The sequence below is a fragment of the Pyrus communis genome, chromosome 12, assembly GCF_041283825.1.
Source record: "Pyrus communis isolate YQ-2024b chromosome 12, ASM4128382v1, whole genome shotgun sequence".
NCBI classification, from domain to species: domain Eukaryota; kingdom Viridiplantae; phylum Streptophyta; class Magnoliopsida; order Rosales; family Rosaceae; genus Pyrus; species Pyrus communis.
In genome coordinates, this window is record NC_142576.1 from 1,599,000 (window position 1) to 1,622,995 (window position 23,996).

General features: G+C 37.2%; 3 protein-coding genes, 1 long non-coding RNA gene and 1 pseudogene across 5 annotated transcripts; 3 read left to right on the forward strand and 2 right to left on the reverse strand.

Moving 5' to 3' along the window:
* Positions 1-401: 401 nt before the first annotated feature.
* Positions 402-3,704, forward strand: LOC148692130 (uncharacterized). The gene is made up of 3 exons (XR_015954081.1): positions 402-880; positions 1,580-1,638; positions 3,504-3,704. It is a non-coding gene; the product is annotated as an uncharacterized LOC148692130 (long non-coding RNA).
* A 2,152-nt stretch (positions 3,705-5,856) lies between these two features.
* Positions 5,857-9,551, forward strand: LOC148692131 (putative aldo-keto reductase 1; annotated as a pseudogene).
* A 138-nt stretch (positions 9,552-9,689) lies between these two features.
* On the reverse strand, positions 9,690-12,636 carry LOC137745919 (acetyl transferase 1). The gene is made up of 2 exons (XM_068485951.2): positions 12,118-12,636; positions 9,690-10,714 (listed from the first exon to the last, which is right to left on the reverse strand). The coding sequence occupies exons 1-2, from the start codon at positions 12,544-12,546 to the stop codon at positions 9,773-9,775; spliced, it is 1,371 nt and encodes a 456-aa protein (XP_068342052.2). The 5' UTR covers positions 12,547-12,636; the 3' UTR covers positions 9,690-9,772.
* Positions 12,637-14,651: 2,015 nt separating this feature from the next.
* PNG1 (peptide-N-glycanase 1) lies at positions 14,652-19,891 on the forward strand. 2 transcript variants are annotated; one of them, XM_068485243.2, is made up of 17 exons: positions 14,652-14,856; positions 14,922-14,975; positions 15,071-15,241; positions 15,345-15,443; positions 15,687-15,773; positions 15,927-16,009; positions 16,163-16,276; positions 16,770-16,824; positions 16,918-17,004; positions 17,260-17,315; positions 17,416-17,475; positions 17,569-17,656; positions 17,773-18,534; positions 18,614-18,674; positions 18,761-18,863; positions 19,143-19,277; positions 19,354-19,891. In XM_068485243.2, the coding sequence occupies exons 1-17, from the start codon at positions 14,779-14,781 to the stop codon at positions 19,436-19,438; spliced, it is 2,178 nt and encodes a 725-aa protein (XP_068341344.2). In that variant the 5' UTR covers positions 14,652-14,778; the 3' UTR covers positions 19,439-19,891. The 2 variants fall into 2 exon arrangements, 1 of the variants encoding a protein (XP_068341344.2); XR_015953957.1 differs by having other exon boundaries at positions 14,675-14,856; positions 18,604-18,674; positions 19,354-19,658.
* Positions 19,892-20,723: 832 nt separating this feature from the next.
* LOC137744867 (PITH domain-containing protein At3g04780) lies at positions 20,724-23,625 on the reverse strand. The gene is made up of 8 exons (XM_068484676.2): positions 23,389-23,625; positions 23,055-23,141; positions 22,499-22,622; positions 21,558-21,606; positions 21,413-21,470; positions 21,247-21,293; positions 21,078-21,155; positions 20,724-20,928 (listed from the first exon to the last, which is right to left on the reverse strand). The coding sequence occupies exons 1-8, from the start codon at positions 23,425-23,427 to the stop codon at positions 20,877-20,879; spliced, it is 534 nt and encodes a 177-aa protein (XP_068340777.2). The 5' UTR covers positions 23,428-23,625; the 3' UTR covers positions 20,724-20,876.
* Between the last annotated feature and the right edge of the window lie 371 nt (positions 23,626-23,996).

Genomic DNA, 23,996 nt, shown 5'->3' on the forward strand with positions numbered 1-23,996 from the left:
AAAGGAAAACGTTTTGAAAACCAAATTGTAAAAACCTAGGATTCCGCCGTCCCCTTAACAATCCTATGTAGATTTATCAAATACTTACGAATTACCCATGCAACTTTGAAGGTTAGTGTGACAACCCGTTCCAAATTTTACGTTTTTATTTTATTTTAAAAGCGTGAATTTACTAAATTGCCCTAGAGGCAAGGACTTTGACTTCCGTTGACCATCGACTTGAGAGATGTGGGACTTATTCTTTAAGCATATCCTCGTAGTACTCTTTGGTACGAACGTATAGGCGAAAGCCGTTTGCGCGTCCGGATTATAACGGTATAGTTACGAACGTTCGAAATTGGTTATTCAAGGTTTAGTGTGTATTTAAATTAAACCCCCACTTTGTGGGGGAAGCCCAAAATCAGAAACGGAGGGAGGAAAGAAAAGAAGAAGAAAAAAAAAAAAAAAAAAAACAGGGAAGAGAGCTTCCCGTGCACCCATACCCGCGCCACCACGAGACCACCTTCCAAGGCCGATTCCGGCCAACTCCGGTGGAGTTTTTCGATGCCACCACCACCATCTTGAAGCTCTCATTCCCCTCTACAAAACCCACCCAAGAACCACCTTGATTGACCATGGTATGAGACGGTTTGAGGCCACGAAAGTTGACGAAAATCAATGGTGCTCCGGCCACCCTTTTCGATTTTCCGGCCAATCGGCAAAGCAATGGCCGATGCCACCACTTGGGCTTTGTAGCCCACAATCCCAGGAGCAAAACCCAACCAACCTTGACCCCGTTGGACCACCGTAGACGACGAATCGACGTCGGGAAGTTTTAGGCATCCGCCGGCTTCGTGGGCAAAATTGACCATCTTCCGTCCACTTTTGGACTTCGTGGCAGGTATGAAAGTTGCTCCACTCACTGAGATCTTCATTTCTGTGAAGTTTGAGAATTTTTGGAAATAGTTGGATTTTCCGGCGAGTCGGGGCGGCCGACTGCCACCCGCGGCGGCGCGTGCGGCGGCGCGTGGCCAGTGGGCCGCCAATGCTATTTTTAGGCTATGTCAAATGTCTTGAATTCAGTTTTGTCATTTGAATGACGTAGGTTGATAGTTGGAACCTAAATTCATTACGATACGTTACTTGATGAAAATGTGAATCGATGATCCGACCGTTGGATCATCACCAAAATGGGATATATTATAATACGTAATATTTAAAGATTATAGGAATTTACAGATCGGGAATCCGACTTACGGATCTTCCTGAATTGGATTTGTAAGTTAGTAAAATAAATGTTCATGGCCACTTGTTTTAGGCAATTGGCGGAGATCTGACCGTTGGATCGTAATGAAATTTTAGTATGTTATTCTTGAAACATATTGTGGATCGTTGGGAGTTGCGGATTGGAAATCTGATATGCGGATCTTCCGGGTCAAGTTATACAGGGTTGTAAACCCTACCGTCAATCTTTGATCGACGGTTGACTTGTGGTCAATGGGTATCAAACTATTTTAGAATGTCGTTGAGGTTGTGTTTTATGTGAATTACGTACTCTTCGGATAAGAGTTCTGAGATGTGATTTGATAATTGGTCACAGGGACCAATCATTCAGGACGCCTCGATGTGTGCGCTAGAGAATCATAGCGTGGACTCCAAGTAAGTGGATCTTTTCCTTTTCATCGTACATATTATTGAGAGTTCTATCGACACTTTTAAATTGATTAGGTATATTACTTTCATATATAATTATTGTGAATGCTTGAAGTACGATATGAACTACGAATGGCTTGATCCCTATTTAGGGTACGTAGGCAGTCTAACAAGACGTTAGATGCAGCCATAAAATATTTGAGACCAAAGCCTTGCTTGGGAAATTGAGTAAGGCGAAGGAAATTGGTAAAGGCAAGTTTTAGTTTTATGAATTAGTTAGCTAAATTAGTGTTAATTGGGTCGTCATGGATAATTATCCCTGAAAATAAATAGTTTGGGAGTAATGCGTTATTGATTGTACACTTCTCACTGTATTGTTTATAATTGAACATGCTACGACATGTTTGAGTATTAGATTGCATCATAGTATATCAATATGTATATTACTTGCATATAATTATTGGGAATGCTTTCAAGTGCAAAGGTGAACTCAGGACACCCAGGTAAGTTCAGGTGAGTTTATGGTACTAGTTGAATCGATTTCGTTATAGCATGACTACAGTTATGTGTTAGGCAACTTTGATACTGTCGTACTGGTTGCCATGAGTTGCACATGTTATATTGAGATGCATTGAGAGCTCATAAACCTGCACCCCGGTGTTAGTGCTCCCGCCCGTGGCCAGGGCACAGTCCTTCACGTGATGTTCACCTCCCGCACCTTATGCTCACCTTGGATTCAAGGTAGGTGCACAGTCCTGTCGTACAGACCACTTTAGGTGGTTCCGACTCGTAGGTGACCCGCGATTATTCGCCCAGTCTTCACGTGATCGTAGCACTTGAGCTTATTTATTTACACCCAGTCCTGTCGTACAGACCACTTTAGGTGGTTCCGACTCGTGTGCAGGTATACTTATTGAGCTATATGCTAGCTAGGATTGATGAGATATGGATAAGTCGTACAGGTCACTAGAGGTGACTCCGACTTATATGCTAGCCAGGATTGATGAGATAGGGATAAGTCGTACAGGTCACTATAGGTGACTCCGACTTATATGCTAGCCAGGATTGATGAGATATGGATAAGTCGTACAGGTCACTATAGGTGACTCCGACTTATATGCTAGCCAGGATTGATGAGATATGGATAAGTCGTACAGGTCACTATAGGTGACTCCGACTTATATGCTAGCCAGGATTGATGAGATATGGATAAGTCGTACAGGTCACTAGAGGTGACTCCGACTTATATGCTAGCCAGGATTGATGAGATAGGGATAAGTCGTACAGGTCACTATAGGTGACTCCGACTTATATGCTAGCCAGGATTGATGAGATATGGATAAGTCGTACAGGTCACTATAGGTGACTCCGACTTATATGCTAGCCAGGATTGATAAGATATGGATAAGTCGTACAGGTCACTATAGGTGACTCCGACTTATATGCTAGCCAGGATTGATGAGATATGGATAAGTCGTACAGGTCACTAGAGGTGACTCCGACTTATATGCTAGCCAGGATTGATGAGATAGGGATAAGTCGTACAGGTCACTATAGGTGACTCCGACTTATATGCTAGCCATGATTGATGAGATACGAATAAGTTGTACATGTCATTTTAGATGACTCTGACTGATATATCACTTTGTATTGATTTAGTTCATTTGGCCTACTTATTAATGTATGGTGGAGTTAATGGCAAACCGTGGTTTTGGTCATTTCTGAGTATGGTTTGGATATATGTATATATGTTGTACTGTCTTATGGAAAACGATACGGGTTTTACATTAGGGCATTACTTTTAGAGAGGTAATAACTTTGGGAAGCTTGGTTTTATTGCTTACTCACACCTTCTGTTTGGTGCCCTCCAGGTTTTAGCTGCTGAGTTTGTATCGACAACAATCTGTGGTGAATCTTAGTATTAATGGATATTTTTGAGGGTATGATTCTTACCCATACTACTGTACCTTACTTATGCTCTGACATCGCGTGTGAAATGGGTTCGCTCCCACTCGTAGCGCACTCTGGTACTTAGACACTTTTAGATTCAAATTTATTCACTTTTTGTACACTATCACATTTTATGGCTTCGTCACCTTCCAGGTGTCGGCCAGCACAGTTCGATTCAGGGTCCAAGTGGACTTTCTGGGTCGGGGTGTGTCAGTTAGGTTTTCCTAATGTATATTCTACTCATGGTATTCAAGCTAGAACGTATATCAAACATGCAATCCGTCTGTGGTATTCAGATCAAATATAAATATGCATGACTCATTACGCTTTGTGAAAACCTTTTGAAAAATCATGCAATCCCTAAGACATGATATTCATTCTAGGTGAAATTACAACTATTAATCACAAAAAGCAATACTCAATTCCCCGTTGGTATTCCGATCGAATTGCATCCAATTACTTATCTAAACATCCTGATGGTAGCTAAGAATTAAGATATAGAGACAGTTTAAAGCACAGTGATTAATAATTCAAAGTATGCATGTATAATATCATAAGCAATTAAATAAAAATTACATATTCATGCTAAGACTCAAGGTATCGCCCTAGCAAACGAAAATTAGTTACGAACAACCATAAAACAAAAAGAATTTATTGAAATAGAAAAATGATAGAAAACACCTAGAAAGTAAACTTCAAAAACTCTTTGGAGTAATGCATGCGCTTCCTCCTCTCTTAACCCTAATGGCTAAATATCTTATTTATACTAATACAAAATAAAACCCTAAAAGGTCTTAGAATAAAACTAGAAAACATAATAAAATAATAAAACAAAAAATAAAAGGTTTTCTATTTAAACTAAAATTCAGACTTCTCAAAAAATCACACTTTTGACCGACCAAATGAACTCCGATTTGGTCCCAAAATATCTCTTTTGAAAGCTTGAGACGTCCCCTACAAATCCTCATAATGAATATTCCCCAAAATATGTCATATTGACCTCCAAAATACCCAAAATATCAAAAAAGTCAATTTGGGATAGCTGCATGCTGGACCTTATTTTCTTCGCCACGGTCAAACAACTTATAATAGAAAAATCTGAAATTTTGACACAATCATCTTGAAAGACTCACGAACATCCTCCAATTAGAATCACTCCAAAAATCATCCATTTGATCACTTTTTATTCCAGAGGAAGTTGAATGTCCTCCATTGAAAAGATATAACAAAGTATCAAAGTTCTACCAAAATAACCAATAAATATAACTAAGAATAGGGTAAAATATATGGTATGTCACATCCCGGCCTAGGCCCCCACCACATCCCGGGCTCAACTCCACCGTAGCACGACATTGTCCGCTTTGGGCCCTGACCATGCCCTCACAGTTTTGTTTCTGGGAACTCACACGAGAACTTCTCAATGGGTCACCCATCCTAGGATTGCTCTCATGCGAACTAGCTTAACTTCAGAGTTCCGATGGAACCCAAAGCCAATGAATTCGCAAAAGGCCTTGTGCTAGGTAGAGATGGGAATATACATATAAGGCTTAGAAGATCCACTCCCCTAGACGATGTGAGATGTTACATGTGGTATACTATGGACTCATCAGATATAGCATAATATATTAAATAAATTAATGTACCTAAATGAAGAACACCCAAATTGTATTGAAATATACTATATAAAATATTAGTTTAACCTACATGTTTATAACAACATATATTATGATAATGAAATGAAAATTAGGCTTAAATGTAATTAATACAATAAAATTAAGAAGAAAAAGAGAAATAAAACATCAAAACATAATCACTGAATGATGTTATTAAATGAATCAGGGACGAAATTTAGATTTTAATCTTACACAAGGTTATAGTCTAAAAATCATTAAGGATTAAAATGAAGTTTTAATACCCATTTTTTCTAATTCTTTTAAGGGAATTGTTATTAGCACTCCAAAAATCTCATTCTACACTTCTCACAAGTGTATTTTTCTTTCTAATTATAGAAAGTTTGGAGTGCCAAATGAGATTTTTGGAGTGCTAATAACAATTCCCTTCTTTTAATTGTTTTTACTTTATTTTTAGTTTCTTCAACCTATTTATTAATTAATCTGGATGAAAGAACAGCTGCAGCTAAATAAAATGAAGTTGTTGAGAATTGATAGACTGATTTAATACATATACCAAATCCTAGTTTGTTTTGGGGATTTATCTAAATTGCAGGAAGCAATCAAAAGAAAATCGTTTGGAGAAAATTAAAGAAGAATAAATATGGCAGAAGCTGAAGGGCAGGGAATAATATGGCCTTGCGGTATACCCATTTAACTGCATTTCTAGCGATTTTTCTTGAGCATCTACACGCATTCAATGATAACAAATATTTGATCTTTGATTTTTCTTTTTTAACAAATTTTGATCATTGAATTTAATTTAATGGTTTAAACTGAGTGATTAAAGACTGTTGGATCAAATTAAAAACTCGAATATGTGTCAGGCATAGTACATGTAGCAGGTACTCAAGAAAAATAGCATTCTTAGAGCTTCTCTTATTTACTTTGATTTTTGTTTTTTAGATTAACGTTGGATAGTGCATAGCACATTGTTATGAAAAATACCGTTATATGGAACTGATCATTACAATGAAATTCTTGTTTGCATTCTAAGATGATCATCTGTGCTAATTTTGCAGGATCTTGTTCGCATTGCATGATGCCTATGAGTTTGTCATGCTTTAACATTTGATGAACATGAGTTACATTGTTCGTTTATACTTTATTTGCTTTGAATTTCCTCAGGGACGACGAAAATTAAGAACCTGGATGCGAACATTGGCGCTATGGCGCTGAAACTCAAAGAAGAGGACCTGCAAGAAATTTCCGATGCCGTGCCTCTCGACGAAGTAGCCGGTGAGAAAATTTTCGAAAATATGCAAGTCTCGTGCAATGGAAATTCACCAACACTCCCCGAAGGAATCCCAATTAAAGGCATAAATCATCATACAGATCAGGAAGGATTTAAATTTGAGCCAGCCCTTTGATGATATGCCTAATGTTGGAAAAATATTAGTCTTTTATGTTTATTTAATTATGTAGATTTATGTAGATAATATCATTTGTTCAGAAGAAAAAAAAAATATTTGAAATTTTCTTGTTAGTTTAGGATTTGAGCGCAGCCCTTCCGAGTTAGAGTTTCTTAGATTTTGTTCTCTATAAATATAGTTTGTACATTAGTATGATAAAGAGCAAGTCACAATGTAGTTTGTTTGGGTTATGTAGCCGTCTTGGCAGATTTGTAGTATTTCTTCGTTTTCAATAATATTCCTAGTTTTGTAGACCATTTGTTCATCCGTTTGTTATGTGCACTCTGATTTTCAACTCGTAAGAGTACGGCATTTGTGTTAGTTAATAGTTTCTCTTTCTAATTAGTTAGAGAGTTGTAGGGTGTTTTTGTTACGACGATATTGGGAGAGGGAGAGTCGAACTCGAGACAACGAGACAACGAATGTAAGGTTGAATGCTCATAACCGACTATTGTAAAATTGATAAATCTTCAATTCTTAAAGTCTATAAAGTCTTACAAATATAATGTATTTCGAAGTTATAGAAAATTTTATACAGTTTGTCTCCCACTTAGTATCATTGTAGGGTTAAGGCTTGAAATAGCTTCTGCCTCACATAATTGGGCAAGCTCCTCCTCCGGCAATGTCACCATAACTGTCCTTGCGAGCCCGCCTTCTGGCGCCGGCATCTTTATCATCAAACCGTCCCCTTCCACATTCCCCACATGATACGACATGTCAACCAGTTTCTCGCTTCTCAAACATAACTCCATCCACTAACGGCTGACAATCGTTCATTACGTGCTCCATGAAATGAAAATTGGGTTTAAATAATATATTGTTTCTTAAAAAAAAAAAAAATATATATATATATATATATATATTAGTTTAACCTAAATGTCTATAACAACATATATTATGATAAATGAAATGAAAATTAGGTTTAATTAAATATAATTAATACAATAAAATTAGGAAGAAAAAGAGAAATAAAACATCAAAATATAATCAATAAATAAATTTATTAAATGAATGAGGGACGAAAATTGAATTTTAATCTAACACAATGTTATAGTTTAAAAGTCATATTTTTCAAGGATTAAAATGCAGCTTTAATACCCATTTTCTTCTATTCTTTTAATTGTTTTTATTTTATTTTTAGTTTCTTCAACCTATTTATAATTAATCTGGATAAAAGAACAGCCGCAGCGCACTAAATAAAATGAAGCCGCTGAGAATTGATAGGCTGATTTAATACATATACCAAATCCTATTTTGTTTTTGGGATTGATCTAAATTGCAGGAAACAATCAAAAGAAATCATTTGGAGAAAATTAAAGAAGAATAATATGGCTGAAGCTGAAGGGCAGGGAATAATACTATGGCCTTGCGGTATAATCCATTTAGCTAGGTTTCTAGCGATTTTTCCTGAGCATCTGCACGCATTCAATGACAAAAAATATTTGATTGTTGAATTTAATTTAACGGTTTAAACTGAGTGATTAGAGACTCTTGGATCAAATTGAAAACTCGAATATGTGTCATGCATAATGCATATAGTAGGTACTCAAGAAAAATAGCATTCCTAATAAAGCTTCTCTCATTTACGCTTGACTTTTGTTTTTTAGATTAACGTTTGATATTGCATAGCACATTGTCATGTAAAATACCGTTACATTAGTGTCTCGGTGAGGGAGGTGGTATCTCCGCTTCATCCCATTCATCTCGTCCCATTTTAATTAATTATGTCCCGTCTATATACCAAATGCTACCTAAATTAATAAAATAATATGATGAGTATAGAACCGTGATCAATGATGGTAGAAAGAATAGCAACATGGTTGCACAATGACATAGTCAGTGATGTAAGATAGTAACGTAATATATGGATGCTGGTAGTCAAAAGTTGCCCTAGTTATTCCCACGTGGCGTGTGACATACTTAGTGATGTCAGTCTATATATAAGGACGATCTCATGCTAACGAGGCTCTATGCTTTGCTAGAGTCGGAGGATGAACGTTTATCGTACGCAATTTTATCCTTACTTTACAAATAAGTTGTTTACACGACTTGAATCCGTAACCTTTTGGTTACAAAGGAATAACATTTCCGTTATGTCAAATACTCCCCCATGACATAGTGAGATACTTAGTGATGTCAGTATATAAAACATGCCTCTAGTAAAGGAATCACCTTCTTTGACACAGCTGATATGTATGGAACTGATCACTCCAATGAAATTCTTGTTGGCAAGGTATTATTATCTATCAATTAAGTTAGTTAATTAATTACACGAACTCCTCTAATCAGATTATCGCTATTGCTTAACAAACACTGATGAACATTGTATGAATCTTTAGGCCTTAAAGGAAATGCCGAGAGAAAAAGTTCAGTTAGCCACGAAATTCGGTGGAATAGGCATCGGACGCGGTCGTACTAAGGGGCGATCCGGAGTATGTGAGGTCGTGCTGTGAGGCGAGCTTGAAGCGCCTTGGTGTCGACTACATTGATCTCTACTACCAACACCGGGTGGATCCATCCGTGCCTATCGAGGACACGGTATGTAAATTATGTAATCCGTGTTTACTTGCATTCTTCTCTTCCTTGGTCATAAAACCGCGCAAATTTGCACTAAATATGCAACCCGAAGACTAAAATCCGATTAATTAGATACTTATTTTCTTGTTTTCTTGGAGTTCAGATGGGGGAGCTGAAGAAACTTGTGGAAGAAGGAAAGATAAAATATATTGGATTATCAGAAGCGAGCCCGGACACGATTAGGAGGGCTCATGCAGTTCATCCCATCACAGCCATACAAATGGAGTGGTCGCTTTGGACTCGTGATATCGAGGAAGAGATTGTTCCACTTTGCAGGTATATCATGTTTTCAAAAACTGATCTCTCCTAATAGTTTGGCAGTTGTGTTAGTTAACAGTTTCTCTCTCTAATTAGTTAGAGTGTTGTGGGTTGTTTTTGTTACAACGATATTGGGGGAGGGGAGTCGAACTTGAGACAACAGATGTAAGGCTGAATGCTCTTAACAAACTATTGTAAATTTGAGAAATCTTCAATTCTTAAAGTCCATAAAGTCTTACAATTATAATAAGTATTTCAATGCTATAGAAAATTTTATATAGCTTGTCTCCCACTTAGGAGCATTGTAGGGTTAAGGCTTGAAATAGCTTCTGCCTCACATAATTGGGCAAGCTCCTCCTCCGGCAATGTCACCATAACCGTCCTTGCAAGCCCGCCTTCTGGCGCCGGCATCACCATGATCAAACCTTCCCCTTCCATATTCCCCACATGATACGACACGTGAACTGGTTTCTTCTCCTTCTCAAACATAACTCCATACATCAACGGCTGACAATCGTCCAGCATGTGCTCCATGCTAACACAAGTCAACTCAGGGCCATACAACTTAAATGGTTCTCCAAACTTATCTCCCTCTCCCTTTTGTGCTTCGAACCAATCCATTCCGGACCAAAAGTCCTCCTCCTTCTGACTCGATACATGGCGGTGCACCACCCCTACAACGTGTGCCAGCCCGTCCTTGCGCTCCAATTCCTCCACATCCGGTACTGAAAGCAACGAAAAATGCAAGGCATTGCCGTAGTACCCGAAGGACTTCTTCTTTCGAAAGTCTATGCAAACTGAGAAGGAGTGTTTGGTCTTGCTCTCCGAGGGCTTCAAGCGCGCAATTTGTGTCCAAAACATTGCAGCAAGCAGATCAAATGGAGTGGCACCAGGGCATGAGTTTAGTTCTCGCTTGATCGTGGAATTGGAAAACTTGAATGTGGCTGTCCCCATTTTCTTCACAGGCAAGGAAGTAGTCTTTGATGCCACGGACTTGGCTTCATAATAGGCAGCTGATGATTTTTTGTTTATGACCTGATCAACGGGCCGTCCCCCAAGGGCTGATGACTCGTCGACGAAAAGCGGGTGCGAAATCGCTTCTCGGCGGTGAGTCTCAGCCCACGACTTGATGAGTAGGGTGGCACAAGTTGGGTCAGCATGCATGTGAGTGCAACTTAGTCCAATTGCTACACCTCCTCCTTCAAATTCATTTATCTGCAAAATCAAACAAGAGTCGTGTGTTTTAGTAGTTTGCATTTTTTAGTAAAAAGGATATTTATACTAAAAATAAATAATAAAAATTAAACTCGAAAAGCAATGATGACTTAAAGAGAAATGTCATCATCACCAGACAATCTACCTTTTCCAAATTTTCAAATTTTGTTTCAATGGTTGTTGTGTTGTGATGTAAATTGTGATCGATGTGATTTAGTGCATTGACCATATAAACTTTAAAAGTTGTGGTCCATAAAATTATTATTCGTTGGCGTGCCATTATTTTGAAGTTAGACTCAGTTGGGTAACATAGGTTTGGTCTATGGAAAGGGAGAAATTTTTTATTATGACGGAAATACAAATGATACATTACGTGTTTTAAGAGAACTGGTGGGAAATTTTAAGTTATTAACTTTTTAGCACACTTATTTCATCATTTGTATAATGACATATGGTGTACCATCCTGTATACCAGTCACACTGAAAAATCTCTCATATTGAGTGCTATCAAATTTTGTACTAACTTTTGTATTTAAATTTTCTTATTTTTATCAAATTTTAGGATATTTGATAAAGTGAGAATGTCCAAATACAAAAGTTAGTGCAAAGTTGTTATTATTGAGTAGGGTTAGAAATCAGGTTAATTACACTAATACCCCTCAAGTTTATCATGTTTTCACAAAACCTCTTCACATTTGAAACATAACACTAATACTTCCTGAAGTTTTAATTTACTTTCACATAACCCCTTTTGGGGCAAACATCACCTTAAAATATTTTCTTAAAGACCAATTTGCCCACATTTTTAATTATTTTAAAAAAATAGAAATAAAAAAAATAAAAAATAAAAAAACCTTTTTGAAAATCAATATAGGGTTTTAGGGCCTCCCCTCTGCATTGACCACAACATAATAGAAATGCTTAACATGCTTCACCTCCTTCCTAGCCTTCCACACAAGACGCTACTCCTTTATCTCGATTTTTCAATCAATCAGCCTCTTCACAAGAAGCTACCAAAGCTATTTGAAATAGATTTACTGCCACCATTTCCTCTCGATCATGTCATGTACAAATTCTCCACGAAACATGACACTACTAAAATGTCACATAACAATAATTCGTTTCATGTTCTACTGTTACCTACTCAAGTGCACTACAAATGGCTCATCCAAAACAAAAAACAAAGCAAATGGCCCTCTACCACAATGGTAAAGATGAATGTTGTCTTTACACCACAATGTGGGTTCAAACATCATCGGTTTCTAATCTAATATTTAATGTAATAAATCTATCGTTTGACAAAACCTTGTAACTCACGTATTTATTTTGTAATCAAAGTCCTAAAATCAATTTTTTAATATAAAAAAGTATATGAATATATTGGGAGAAAATAAATAAATCACCTGGATCCTATACGGCGACCAGGTACTGTGATCATCAGGCATATCATCCCACATCGTCAAAAGCCTCTCCTCGGACCCAACCCCAGATGTCAGCCACTCATCAAGCGTGGTCCCCACCCGGGCCATCAAGACCCGAACCCCCGCATCATTGCACTTCACCTCCCAATTCCCGTCCGGGTTCTTGTCCACCCGACCCGTAACCTGCGGGTAGAGAGACAGGGTCTCCGAGAGCGAGACCCGGAGCGGGTCCAAGTCAATAGACCCGAACAGCTGCTCCTTGTAGTAGAAAACAACGTGGAGACTGTGCAGTCCCATTGCATGGTCCAGTGCCGTGAACGTGTGGGCCTTCCCCGGCACCACCGGCCTGCTCGACACTACCGTCAGCTTTGAGTGCACCACCACCCTGCTCCTCCCATCAGCCGCCGGCATTTTCACAGATAGCAATATAGAGAGAAACAGAGAGGATAATAGTTTTGAACTTCCGTGGATTCTGTGGGGTTTTGTAGCAATATATACGACGTATCGAGTGCATATTTATATATGCGGTTATATCGGCCCTTTGGTTCCCTGCCTATCTTAAAAAGAGCCAACCGCCCACCAATAATGAACTCAACTAATACTTGGTTCCCTCTTAAATGTTCACCACCCACTCCCACCACAACAATACCTCTTAAGATAGGGTACCAAGAGATGGAGAGACGTAAAGGGGTGAACGTTTTCAACTGACTAATATGTTAAGAGCGTTCGCCCTTACACTCGAGTTTTCGAGTTCAATCATCATTCCCACTGTCGTTTGTGTAAATTTAAAAGTATCGTGTGTATGTATTTTATGAATCATTCCCACTATTTTGTTGCCTGCATTGCGTCAGGTAGTAAAATAGCAAGCCTTATCTTGGTTAGTTGACGTTAGTGTAGTCAAGTTGGCTAGAGCAGTATGTTTTATCGTAGGCAAATGATCTCATTCTAAACCTAATTAAATAACACGAGCCTTAAAGCATCACCACTAGAGTAGGCAAATGAGTAGCCAAATCCTTTTGATGAGCCGCATAAGCAAAGTCAAGCTCCAATAGAGTAGTCAATTGAGTAGGCAACTTTGCCCACTATTCCAAAGTAGACAACATTGCCTACTTCTACGCATATCGGCAAAACTAAACTCTGCTTCTTTATTCATAATAAAATATTCCATCCGAGCGGAAGAAGACAAAAATAAAAGATAGGTCAATATCAAAGATAAAAAAAAGCAATAAAATAAAATAAAATTATACCTACATAGTCTGCCTATTCTATTGAAGTGAAACATTTTTTTATAAAGCAATTGAGCAGGGAACTTACAACGTTAGCCATTCTACATACACCATTAGAGATGATTTGGTAAAAACTACAACCGCACACACACATCAAAGTGCGATTAACCAACAACTAAAGCGTCAGCAACAAAATTGTAGCTTTAAGAAACACATGGTAATGATCTATCAATTTTTTTGCATAAAAAAATTTTCGATAGAATTTCTCCAAATTTCAAGCAATTACTTTCTTGTTTCCTTTCACGATCATCATCAGTCATGGACGTAATCGTGGACCAAAACCAAAACTTAATTCCCGAGTACAACTGCTACCATGCAACCATATATTCAACATCGCATGGGCTGGATTCTCGACCAAAGAAAGAAAATGATGCAACTTTCTTTCTTTCTGGTTAAGCAATTCTTTTTCAATTTCATTACTTTTGGTCCCATGTTAACGACTCCTACGCTCCAACCCCCCAATCCCAAACCCTAATCTGCATATTTATTTCTTTGTTTCAAGTTTCAACGATATGAGGTCTACTAAAACAAACAATGACTAATCGTTTTTAATTTTGCAGATATTTGTGGATTTAAGGAGCTGTCAATTTCCCTCATAAACTTTAATTTTAGTCAATTACCACCTGAATTTTTATAATTGGTTAATTTCCTTCATGAACTTTAAATTTAGCCGCTTATCCCCATAAACTTTTGTAATTGACAATTTTCCCCATAAACTTTAATTTTATGATTGCAAAAGAGAATTGCTATTGGCATCCCAAAAATTTTATTTTGCACTCCTCACAAGTATATTTTTTTTCCTTCTAACGATAGAAAGTTTGGAGTGCCAATAACAATACCCTTGCAAAATTAATTTATCAAAATGTGGAAAACATATTGTTTTCTTCTTCTTCTTCTCTTCCCTTAGTTCACTAAGTACACTTTTTGTTTGAATTTTAGCGTTTAGAGGAAAATTAGTCAATTATAAAGGTTCAGTGGGGTAAATGGATAAATTTAAAATTCAAATGAGAAATTGACCAATTATAAAAGAGTCGGCGTGGAGAGGGAGGGTCTAATCGCTACAATTGAAATCCAGGAAAAAATTGATATCTCTTTACAACTTCAGAAAGGAAATCCGCCACTACCTCTTTATTTTATATGTTGGTAAAGATATTTTTTCAGATAACTATCCTATGGATCGGCCCAAGGTCGAACAAAGCCCATGAGTAAGGCCATGTGGACCCACTAACCGGAGAAGGGAGAGAAAAATGGAGGGTGACACGTTTCGGACATCAAATAATTTCCACCTCGATTTTTGGCTTTCGCTTTTCCATTTGCACGGATCATCACCGCCACCGTCACCGCCGCAAAAGAGAAGATGGTGGCTCGGAGCTTCCAGGTTCACCACAAGGACTCCACTTTCTCCGTTGACTACGACACCGACGACGGCCTTGAAGTATCTCTGTCTCCCTCTCTCTCTCTAAAACTCTCTTTCTCTCTCTAACATCCAATTCATTGCAGGTCCTCAAATTTCAACTCTTCTCCCTCACCTCCGTTCCCCCCGACGAGCAAAAGGTTCGACAGTCTCTCTGTATCTGAAAATTGTGAAATTTCGAGCTTAATTTTAGCTCAAGTTTGATTGAAATTGAATTACTTTACTTTCTGGAAAGTTAATTGGATTCGATGGAGATTCCGTTGTTTCGGACGATTCGGACCTCGTTTCGATTTGCGAGAAGCTCCGATTGGTTTCGATCAGCGAAGAACAACAACAGCAAGAAGAATCAGCGGCTCAGAACGACGAATTGCTGAAATCGGACGAGGAATTGGCTAGAATGTTGCAGGTTTGTTTACAGTTCCGTTGCTTATCAAAATTTTCTTGAAATTTTGATCAATTTTAACTCTTAATTTATTATTGTGTTGGAAAAAAAAAAAAAAAAAAAAAAGGCAGAGGAGGAAGCACTTTTGTTTCAGCAGTACGCTGCCCCTGAAGATGATGGAAAATTCGAGCAAAAACTGCGGCCTTATGTCAGTCAAGTTCTTATGGTAATGTTCTTTCTCATTGCTTAATGCGTTTGGTTCCCGGGAAACCGATCGAAAACAGTGGAAAATAAAGATTTGGAATTTAGAGGTTTATTTTGCTTCGGACACGAGAAAGCAATGAGCTTAGGGTGCTTAGATTTTGAATAATAGTTAACTTGTATTTTTGTACCTCTCCAATTTACGCATTGATTTAAACATACTTGCTAAATGATGTTTCCGTTGGGTTTTGGCCTGTTGTTGGTTTAGTACGAGGACCCGGTGCGCCAGGAGGCTGCTCGGAAAACAGTCCCTATAGAAGAGCTTGAGGAGAAGGCATTGGTCAGTTTGGCCAAGGTGAGAGCACTTGTCTCTTGTCTCAGAAAATATATGTTTTAAGTGCCCATTTTGTTGTTTTTTCTGTAGGACTTTACTGGTGTGTAGAAATATATGAATTTGCACTCTGCTAAGATGTTTTGGTGATAAGTAAATCTGATTAAAATGTTTTAGGAGGGGAACTTAACTCCGTCAAAAAATGAGCAAGATCATGCTTTCCTGCTGCAGCTACTTTTTTGGTTCAAACAGTCTTTCAGGTGTTCTGTTGCTTCGTTGGCTTATACTATTGAGTTGTTTCTAATAAAAGTTTATTTTGTGTCGTTTTAACCAAACTTCCGTTTCACTTTCATCATTCATAGCTACATGCTGAATATTGCATAATTGTGTTCTGTCTGGTTTATTTATTGCAGTTGGGTTAACGCACCTGCCTGTGATAGTTGTGGCAATAACACCGTAAATAGTGGCATGGCTAATGCAATTCCTTCAGAAATCCGATATGGAGCTTCTCGAGTTGAGATCTATAGGTATGCTATAGAAATTAGAATATACTCATTTGTATCGATGCATAGTTTACATAGTAATTTTCTTTCTTTACTGTTCCACTATTATATATCTAGCCTTTCATTGGGGTAACTGTCTGACAATAATGGTTCTGGTAAAAGATATAATTTAGTAGGCTTTCTTTGTCTGATTTAAGATCAAAGATAGCTGAAATTGAAAAGACTTTTCCACTGTAAACTTGGATCCTTCCACTATCACAGATGTGGAAGCATTCACATCTATATTGTTCAGTTTAAGCGTTTTTAGGTGAGAACCTCATGTCACAAAACATTGACAAACTTCTATGTTCATCACAACTTTTAACCATAGACATTACTTTTACTTATTATATTTCCCTTTTCTTGTTTCTTAGCTTCTTATATTTTTGTTGATGCATAAGTGAATTTTCACATACATATCTAGATTCAAAATATTTAACTATAATGACATTTATTGTTTTTTTTTTCTTCTATCCAGATGCAATATTTGTCCTACGGTGACTCGTTTCCCACGCTACAATGATCCACTAAAGGTATTTACTATTTATGAATCTTGCCCTCGTTAAGAAGCCTATTGGATATTTTATGTCTCCGTCAATTTCTTTTTCCTGTTTTCCTCAATGCAGCTTGTGGAAACAAGAAGAGGGCGTTGTGGGGAATGGGCCAATTGCTTTACGCTTTATTGCCGAGCTTTTGGATATGAATCCCGTCTTGTTAGTCATTTTCTATCTGACTTTCTTAATATTCAAATATGGATATGCTTAAAGCAATATGAATATTTTTAATTCATCCTGTACCACATTTGGAGTTGAGCTTCAATGCTGGAATCTCATTATACGTTTTCGGCTGAAAATAGATAATTAAGTAGTTTCGTTGTGTCCCTTTTTCCTTAGACTGAGGAGGCTTACTTGGACCCATACTTGCTGTTACTGGTGACAGATTTCTATTAATTATGTTTTCATTTTCAGATCTTGGATTTCACGGATCATGTTTGGACAGAGTGCTTCTCACAATCTTTGGGAAGGTAACTTTCATTTACAAACTAGTGCTATTTATTTAACTTAGGAGATTTGGAAAGCCAATAATATATGCCTATAATCTTCTTTTGATGCTTTGTTTTTCAGATGGATGCATCTTGATCCTTGTGAAGCAGTGTATGATAAACCCCTGTTATATGAAAGCGGGTACTTTTCTTAATTAGTCTGTTCATTCAGTAGATGACTTACTTTACCTTGACTTATCAGCATTAGAATATAACTTCAAGTATTTTTCGGAAGGTGGAACAAGAAATTGAATTATGTAATTGCCATCACAAAAGATGGTGTTTGTGATGTAACCAAACGCTATACGAGGAAGTGGCATGAGGTAATCACACTAAGTGGTACTGGCTTTAATTAATTTGCCTAGATTTTCATTAGGAGATCTACCATGCGAACTTTATTTTGAGCCGTGATGAGGAAGACTTCTTTTTGTTTTTGCAGGTACTTTCTCGACGTAACATCATTACAGAGCCTGCATTGTCAGCTGTGCTTGCTAATATAACAAAAGATTGTCGAAGAGGGTTTACTTCTCAAGTACTTTCTGTACTTGAAGAGCGTGATGAGAAGGAAAGACAAGAACTTGAAAGAGGTTTGCATTCTACAGACAATGACTCAACCTCATTACCTGGGAGACGAAGTGGGGACAAGGAATGGCGCAAGTCAAGATTAGAATGTGGTTCTGATGAGAGTTGCTCCTTAAGTGGTTCTTCTTGTCCAGTTCGTTCATGCTTTGACGAGCACGTGACCAAAATTCATAATGCATTTCTTCCAATTCTTTCAAAGCTTGTTGAGGAAGAATTTCCAAAGTCAAGGGCCGTTGAAGTACTTGAGACTCTAAAAGGCATTCTCATGGATCTTAAGAAATCACCTTTTAAAACAAGGAGGACCACAATCGATTCAGTTTCTAATATCAACCAATCACCTGTTCATCAGTTGCTGCCCTCTTTCACTGAGTTACTTAATGCTCTTTCGATGAGTGTTATGGTAGATGGTGATGGGAAGGTCGACATTTCTCTGTCTGGAAGTGCTGTTAAAACCTCTTTGGCATTACCTGTTGCATTGGATGCTTTGGACGACACAATCAATAATCTTAACAGTTGTGATAACTTTGTTGAAAAGTCTCTTTGCTTGCCTCTTTTGAAGCTAAACAGAATACATTCTGGTTTAGTCCTTGCAAGTGGGGAAGAAATTCCCTTTGGAATTGTGAGTTTTATTTGGTTTTGCGGTTCATCTTTGTACCATTTCATTCAAAAAGCTTCTCAATCTCCCCAGTAAATTTCAGGCCACATCAGCATTTGATGGGATACGCATGTCTAAGTGGGAAGAACCAAATGGTGCACAAGGTAATTAAGAAAGGTTCTCTATTGTTCATTGTTATGGCGTACTATTTAACAAGGTCACATTGTAACTTTCTCTTTATGGCTTTTAGGTTGCTGGATCATGTATAAAGTATCTGAGAACCAGATGCACGAACTTGTGGCATATGAGTTAATGTCAGCCAACGATGCACCAGAAAGGGATCCCATGGATTGGTATGATATATATAGTAACTTTATGAGTAACCTCATATCTTTTTGTTTCATCTACTATCTTCTTAATGACCAAAAAGTGGCACATAATGTGCTTATGCATCGAGGACTTCCGCTCCTCTTTATTCAGGCATCTTCTTAACGACAACGAAAGTGACCTGAATGTAGAAATTGAATTTGCTTTCTCCATGTACTTACACCGTTCAGTCCTTGTATGCTTGTATTGCCACAATCCTGTGCAACAATGATATTGTTAAGCATTTTATAAGTTTAATTTTGCAGGGTTGTTGAAGGAAGCAATGATGAGGGATCAAGCTGGCATCTGTTGGATAAACGAACTTCTCAAGTATTTGATAGCCGTTTTCAGCGTAAAACATTTCAGATTGCTTCTCAAGGTTTCCTCGCAAATGCTTTCAGGTAATGACACACTCAATCGTATTTCAAACCTGTGTGTATTCGAGCGCTTCCTTTAACTTAAAGTTATGCACGGCAGGTTTAGATTTTTGGCCGTTAAAGACGTCCAATCAAATTCGCGGCTGCAATTAGGTAGCATTGACCTCTATTCTAGAAGCAGTTGATTCTTACAGATCAGAATCTCTCCATTTGGATACTCGATTCCAGTGCGTTGAAGAAGCTTGACGCTGCCGTTTCATTTGTTTCGGCTGCCTGTAAGTCGCTCTCCTCCCGTCTTAAGGCATAGGGGGACTGCCCATGGGATTTAGGATCTGTCCTAAAACTCCTTACCAAGATGTTTCATATTTCCATTGGGAATCTAGGAAAAACTGTTTTCAAAAGAGACTAAATATGTGGAGAATTTATGGAGGAATTAACTTGGCTCTTCAATATTCGCTATGTGACCTGCTTACGGAACTTCATATTTATGATCGGAACTTTTATATGTATGATTGCAATGTTCGTATTATAAAGCATTATTTAACGACGATATCCAAAAAAAATCACTAATATATGAAATCGTTTAATTATTGAATTCTATTAAAACAAATGGAAGATTCAATAAAAGCATTAAGAATGATCTATCTATTTGGTACAGTTAATTGGTTAAAGTAAGATTTTTTTGTAGAAACAATATTTACATAGAGATTCAAAATATTAACAGTATCGATTATAAAGAAAGTTCTATGAATCGGACATTAAGTGAATTGAGGAAGTACTTTTTGTATCACGTCTATTGTTATTGTAAACATTTACAAACCAATGGATATGTGTAGCACATGTGATTCAACACGATAATGGGGTTTACATATCAGCCGTTGGATGTAACTTGTGCGCAAAGGAAACATTGAATATATTGGCCGGCCCTAATATAATCCCTAACGGACATTTTTAGGTAAGAAAATTTGCTATCACACTCGAGGTCCTGTGTTTGAATTCACTTCCACATAAATTAGTTATCCTATTATACGTCAATTCAATTATTCTTAAGGTAGATTGATTACTTATTGAAAGACCCAAGATGTTTGCTGCATGTTATTGTACGGCTAGATACTTCTTGTTTAAAGTAACATGTGGCTTTATGAATTGCCCACTTGGCATGCCATTAGGACTCATATTATAAGGGATTCAACGTAAAGAACAAAGTGACGGCTATCCACTAGTTGACACACTCTCTCTCTCTTCCTTTGTCGGTTAAGATGGTATGGACACGTGAACCGAAAACCTACAGATGGTATGAGACTAGGACTCAAGGCAAGAGGAGTATAGGAAGAATGAGGTAAACTGAAAATTAGACTATTAGAAAAGATATACTTCGTGGGATAAAACTTGGTTGTTGCACTTGGCATGCCATTGATTTTAACAAAAATTCACACATGTGAAAATTGACGAGAGCGAGCGAGACGAGAATTCCGGCGAAAAATCCCAACAGAAAATAGATTATAATCTTAAATTTAATATGCAACATTAACCAAATAGGGTTGCCAGATGATCACTATGGTTTGTGAATTTAGATGATCCAATCTGTTCATTCTTGTTCTTCTACTACTTCTCTCACTTTCTTCAGTGTCCGTCCTCAATTTTCTTCAAGCCCTTCATGTCTGTCGTTTCCACTCTGCATAACACAACGAATAAATCATCAGATACACACGGCATGTACTATACGTAGATACTGTTATCGAAATGGAAATTCCGTCATGCCAGATGCACAAATCAACAGATTGTAGACCGCGTGATGTGATAAGAGGAATAATAGAAACTTACGTCGTTCCACAAAGAACAATCTTTTGAACTTTTGTGACTTCCAAGCCGGATTGATTGTCCTCGATAAAAACAGTCAAGCTGAAACAAATAAAATGACCTTCTATTGAATCGGATCGACTAAGAGCAAATAAACTAGTATATGAACAGAAAATAGGTTTAAGTAAGATACCTGCGAACATTTTGAAACTTGACATACTTCAAAACAACTGGTTTTCCCTGTAACGTATAAAAATGACATCAAATATAAAGCAGAACTCTTCCAAATATGCGTCGCTGAATTGCCTTCACCAATCAAAAGAATCGTATAGCAGATGTTGTAGTTACAGAGTCCTTACCTTTAGATTATCAGGGGATAAATCAATGGTGTCACTTGCTGGGTAGTCATTGACATTGCTGCCATAATCAATAAGAAATGCATTTATCAGTTAAAGTAAATGTATTTATCGACGATTGATGACTGTAATTGTCCCAAAATAATACCTGAATCCCATGTGCTCCTTGTTTGAAAAAAGTTTCACGGTCTTAGGACCTAAATATCATCGTATCGTTAGAACAAAATCAAACATCATCTCATTAATTGTTTGAGTAGAAAAATATTTCAGGATAAAACATATTTATGATAATTACAATTTGGTTAACTAAGAGGCCAAGTAAAGACTAAAATGAAAAGAAAAATGAAAAAAACATAGACGAAGCAAAAATGGTATAAAAGCAAAGACGCCAGGAAAATCATCCTTCTCAGTGGAAAATTACTGTAAAATGAACTCATTTTTCCCTGTCTTGTAATATAACTTTGAACAATGCCAACATTGAGAAAACATTCATCTGTCCAATGGTTTTCCAGTAAAGAAGAAAACTTCGTGCGATAGCCATTACGATATATCCGTTATCAACTTTCGTGTTCACTCAATAAGTAGTGGCTGCTAAGGCAGATGTTTTTAAAATACAATCACCCTTTTTATGGATTACAATCACCAAATGAGAAAAAACGTGATCCTTTTGGATTTGGTTTGAGATCCGTAGCTTCTTAAATCCCCATGGTTACAAAATAATCAACAGTTTCATTGTCCTTAGTCGGCATGCCAACAACTTTGATCTGTTTGAAAACCTCTATTTGATCTATAAACCGTAAAAGAGTGAATATGACTAGATCAAATACACAGTTCCTGTGAGCCCTAAATAGAATGTGTAGGGACGGCTTCACTGTTATATGATTTTATAATGAAAGATAGAAGCAACTACCAAGAAAATCAAAGAAATGTACCATAGATAGTGAAAATAAATAACAACTTAAAGAACGATCGCCTATGCATTTGGATCAAAGCATATCAGTGTATTCAAGCGTAGCACTATGAATTTAGCAAGCACGGCCACATGCAGCTGAACTGTATCTATTAACAAACATAAACATTCGATGTTACCTTCGTCTTCAGGCCCTTTGACGACGACAGAGTGCAGTTTAACGACTTGGAGAAAAGGTATGTAAATCAAAAGCTGCTCATCCGCATCGCTCTCCAGATTCAAACCATCATCTTCTCTATAACCCTAATAGTTAGTCAACAAGAGCAAATAACTTTAACTCCATTACCCGATCCAAAACATGTTCAAGAACTGATCGAGCCTTACATCATAAAAACACAAAAATCGAAACCCCACATTACCATCATAAATCTTTCCCAGTATTTAAACAAAACCCCATCAAATTAACATCCAAGAAACAACTATTACAATAACAAAATAACTAATATGCAAGTAAAATAAAGGGAACTTTAACGAAAAGCTCCTGATACTGTTCATTTTAACGAAAAACCACATTTTTACACTTAAAAAGTCAATCCTACTACTATGCACTTTACCTTTTATTTTGTCTTTCTCATTAAAACTCAAAGTTTTCAAACATTTTTCATTATTTTTCCTTGAAATTAAAAGTTTAAAACAGTAAAAGCCCAGAAGCCGAATGCAAAATTATAAAAATACCTGCTTGAGAGCGTTAGCAACAGAGTGAGAAGTGCTTTGGTTGAGGCATTCAACACCAGACCAATCTATGAAGTCCAATAAATCAACCTGCCACAAAAACAAAATTGAATGTCAGAAAGTCAGCACCTTTAAACGCAGTGTCGTACTGCAGGCCGGAATTTGAAATTCTCTGCGCCGGGAGAGGAATTGGGTGACCCAAAAACTGGGTTTTGATCTTGGGAGAAACCCAGATGCCAGATTCAAACTTTTTCCCACCAATTTCCGCGTGTTGTTTTGGTTTTAGTGACGAAAACAGAAGAGGAAAAGGGAAATCGGGACGTGGATCTTTGCTTACTTGGCTTTTTTGGATTGCACTGGCTGATTCCGCAGACATGGCTGACAAGATTAAGAATTTGAGTTGGATTTTGGAGGACGGAAACGAGAGAGATGGAGTTTGGAGGACGAAAGCTATATATTGGTCTAGTTGAAGAATCCGAAGCCGAAGAGAGGAAGGAATATGGTGGGTAGTAGCGTGGAAACGGCACCGTATAAGAGGTTACTTTTCCATTTCTCTATAAAATAAAGGGAACTTAAATGAAAATCTATTGGTCTGTTCATTTTAAAGAAAAAATTATGTTTTTATATTAAAAAATCAATTCTGATACTATTTAATTTACCATTTATTTTGTCCTTATCGTTAAAATTCAAAGTTTTCAAACCATTTTCATTAGCTTTCTTTAAAATAAATTATTTAGTTATTTTTTAGTAGGTAGATTTGATCTAAATCACTTATTGGACTCATAATTACATGTGAATATTTTTTAATATATACGATATTTTCTACACTAAGGAGGATTGGCCTAATCCAATATGAACCAACCGTATTAATTTCGTTTGAATCTGCAGTTATTGATACTCGAATCTAACACCTCTCACGTCCAGAAGAATCTTCTTGTTTATATG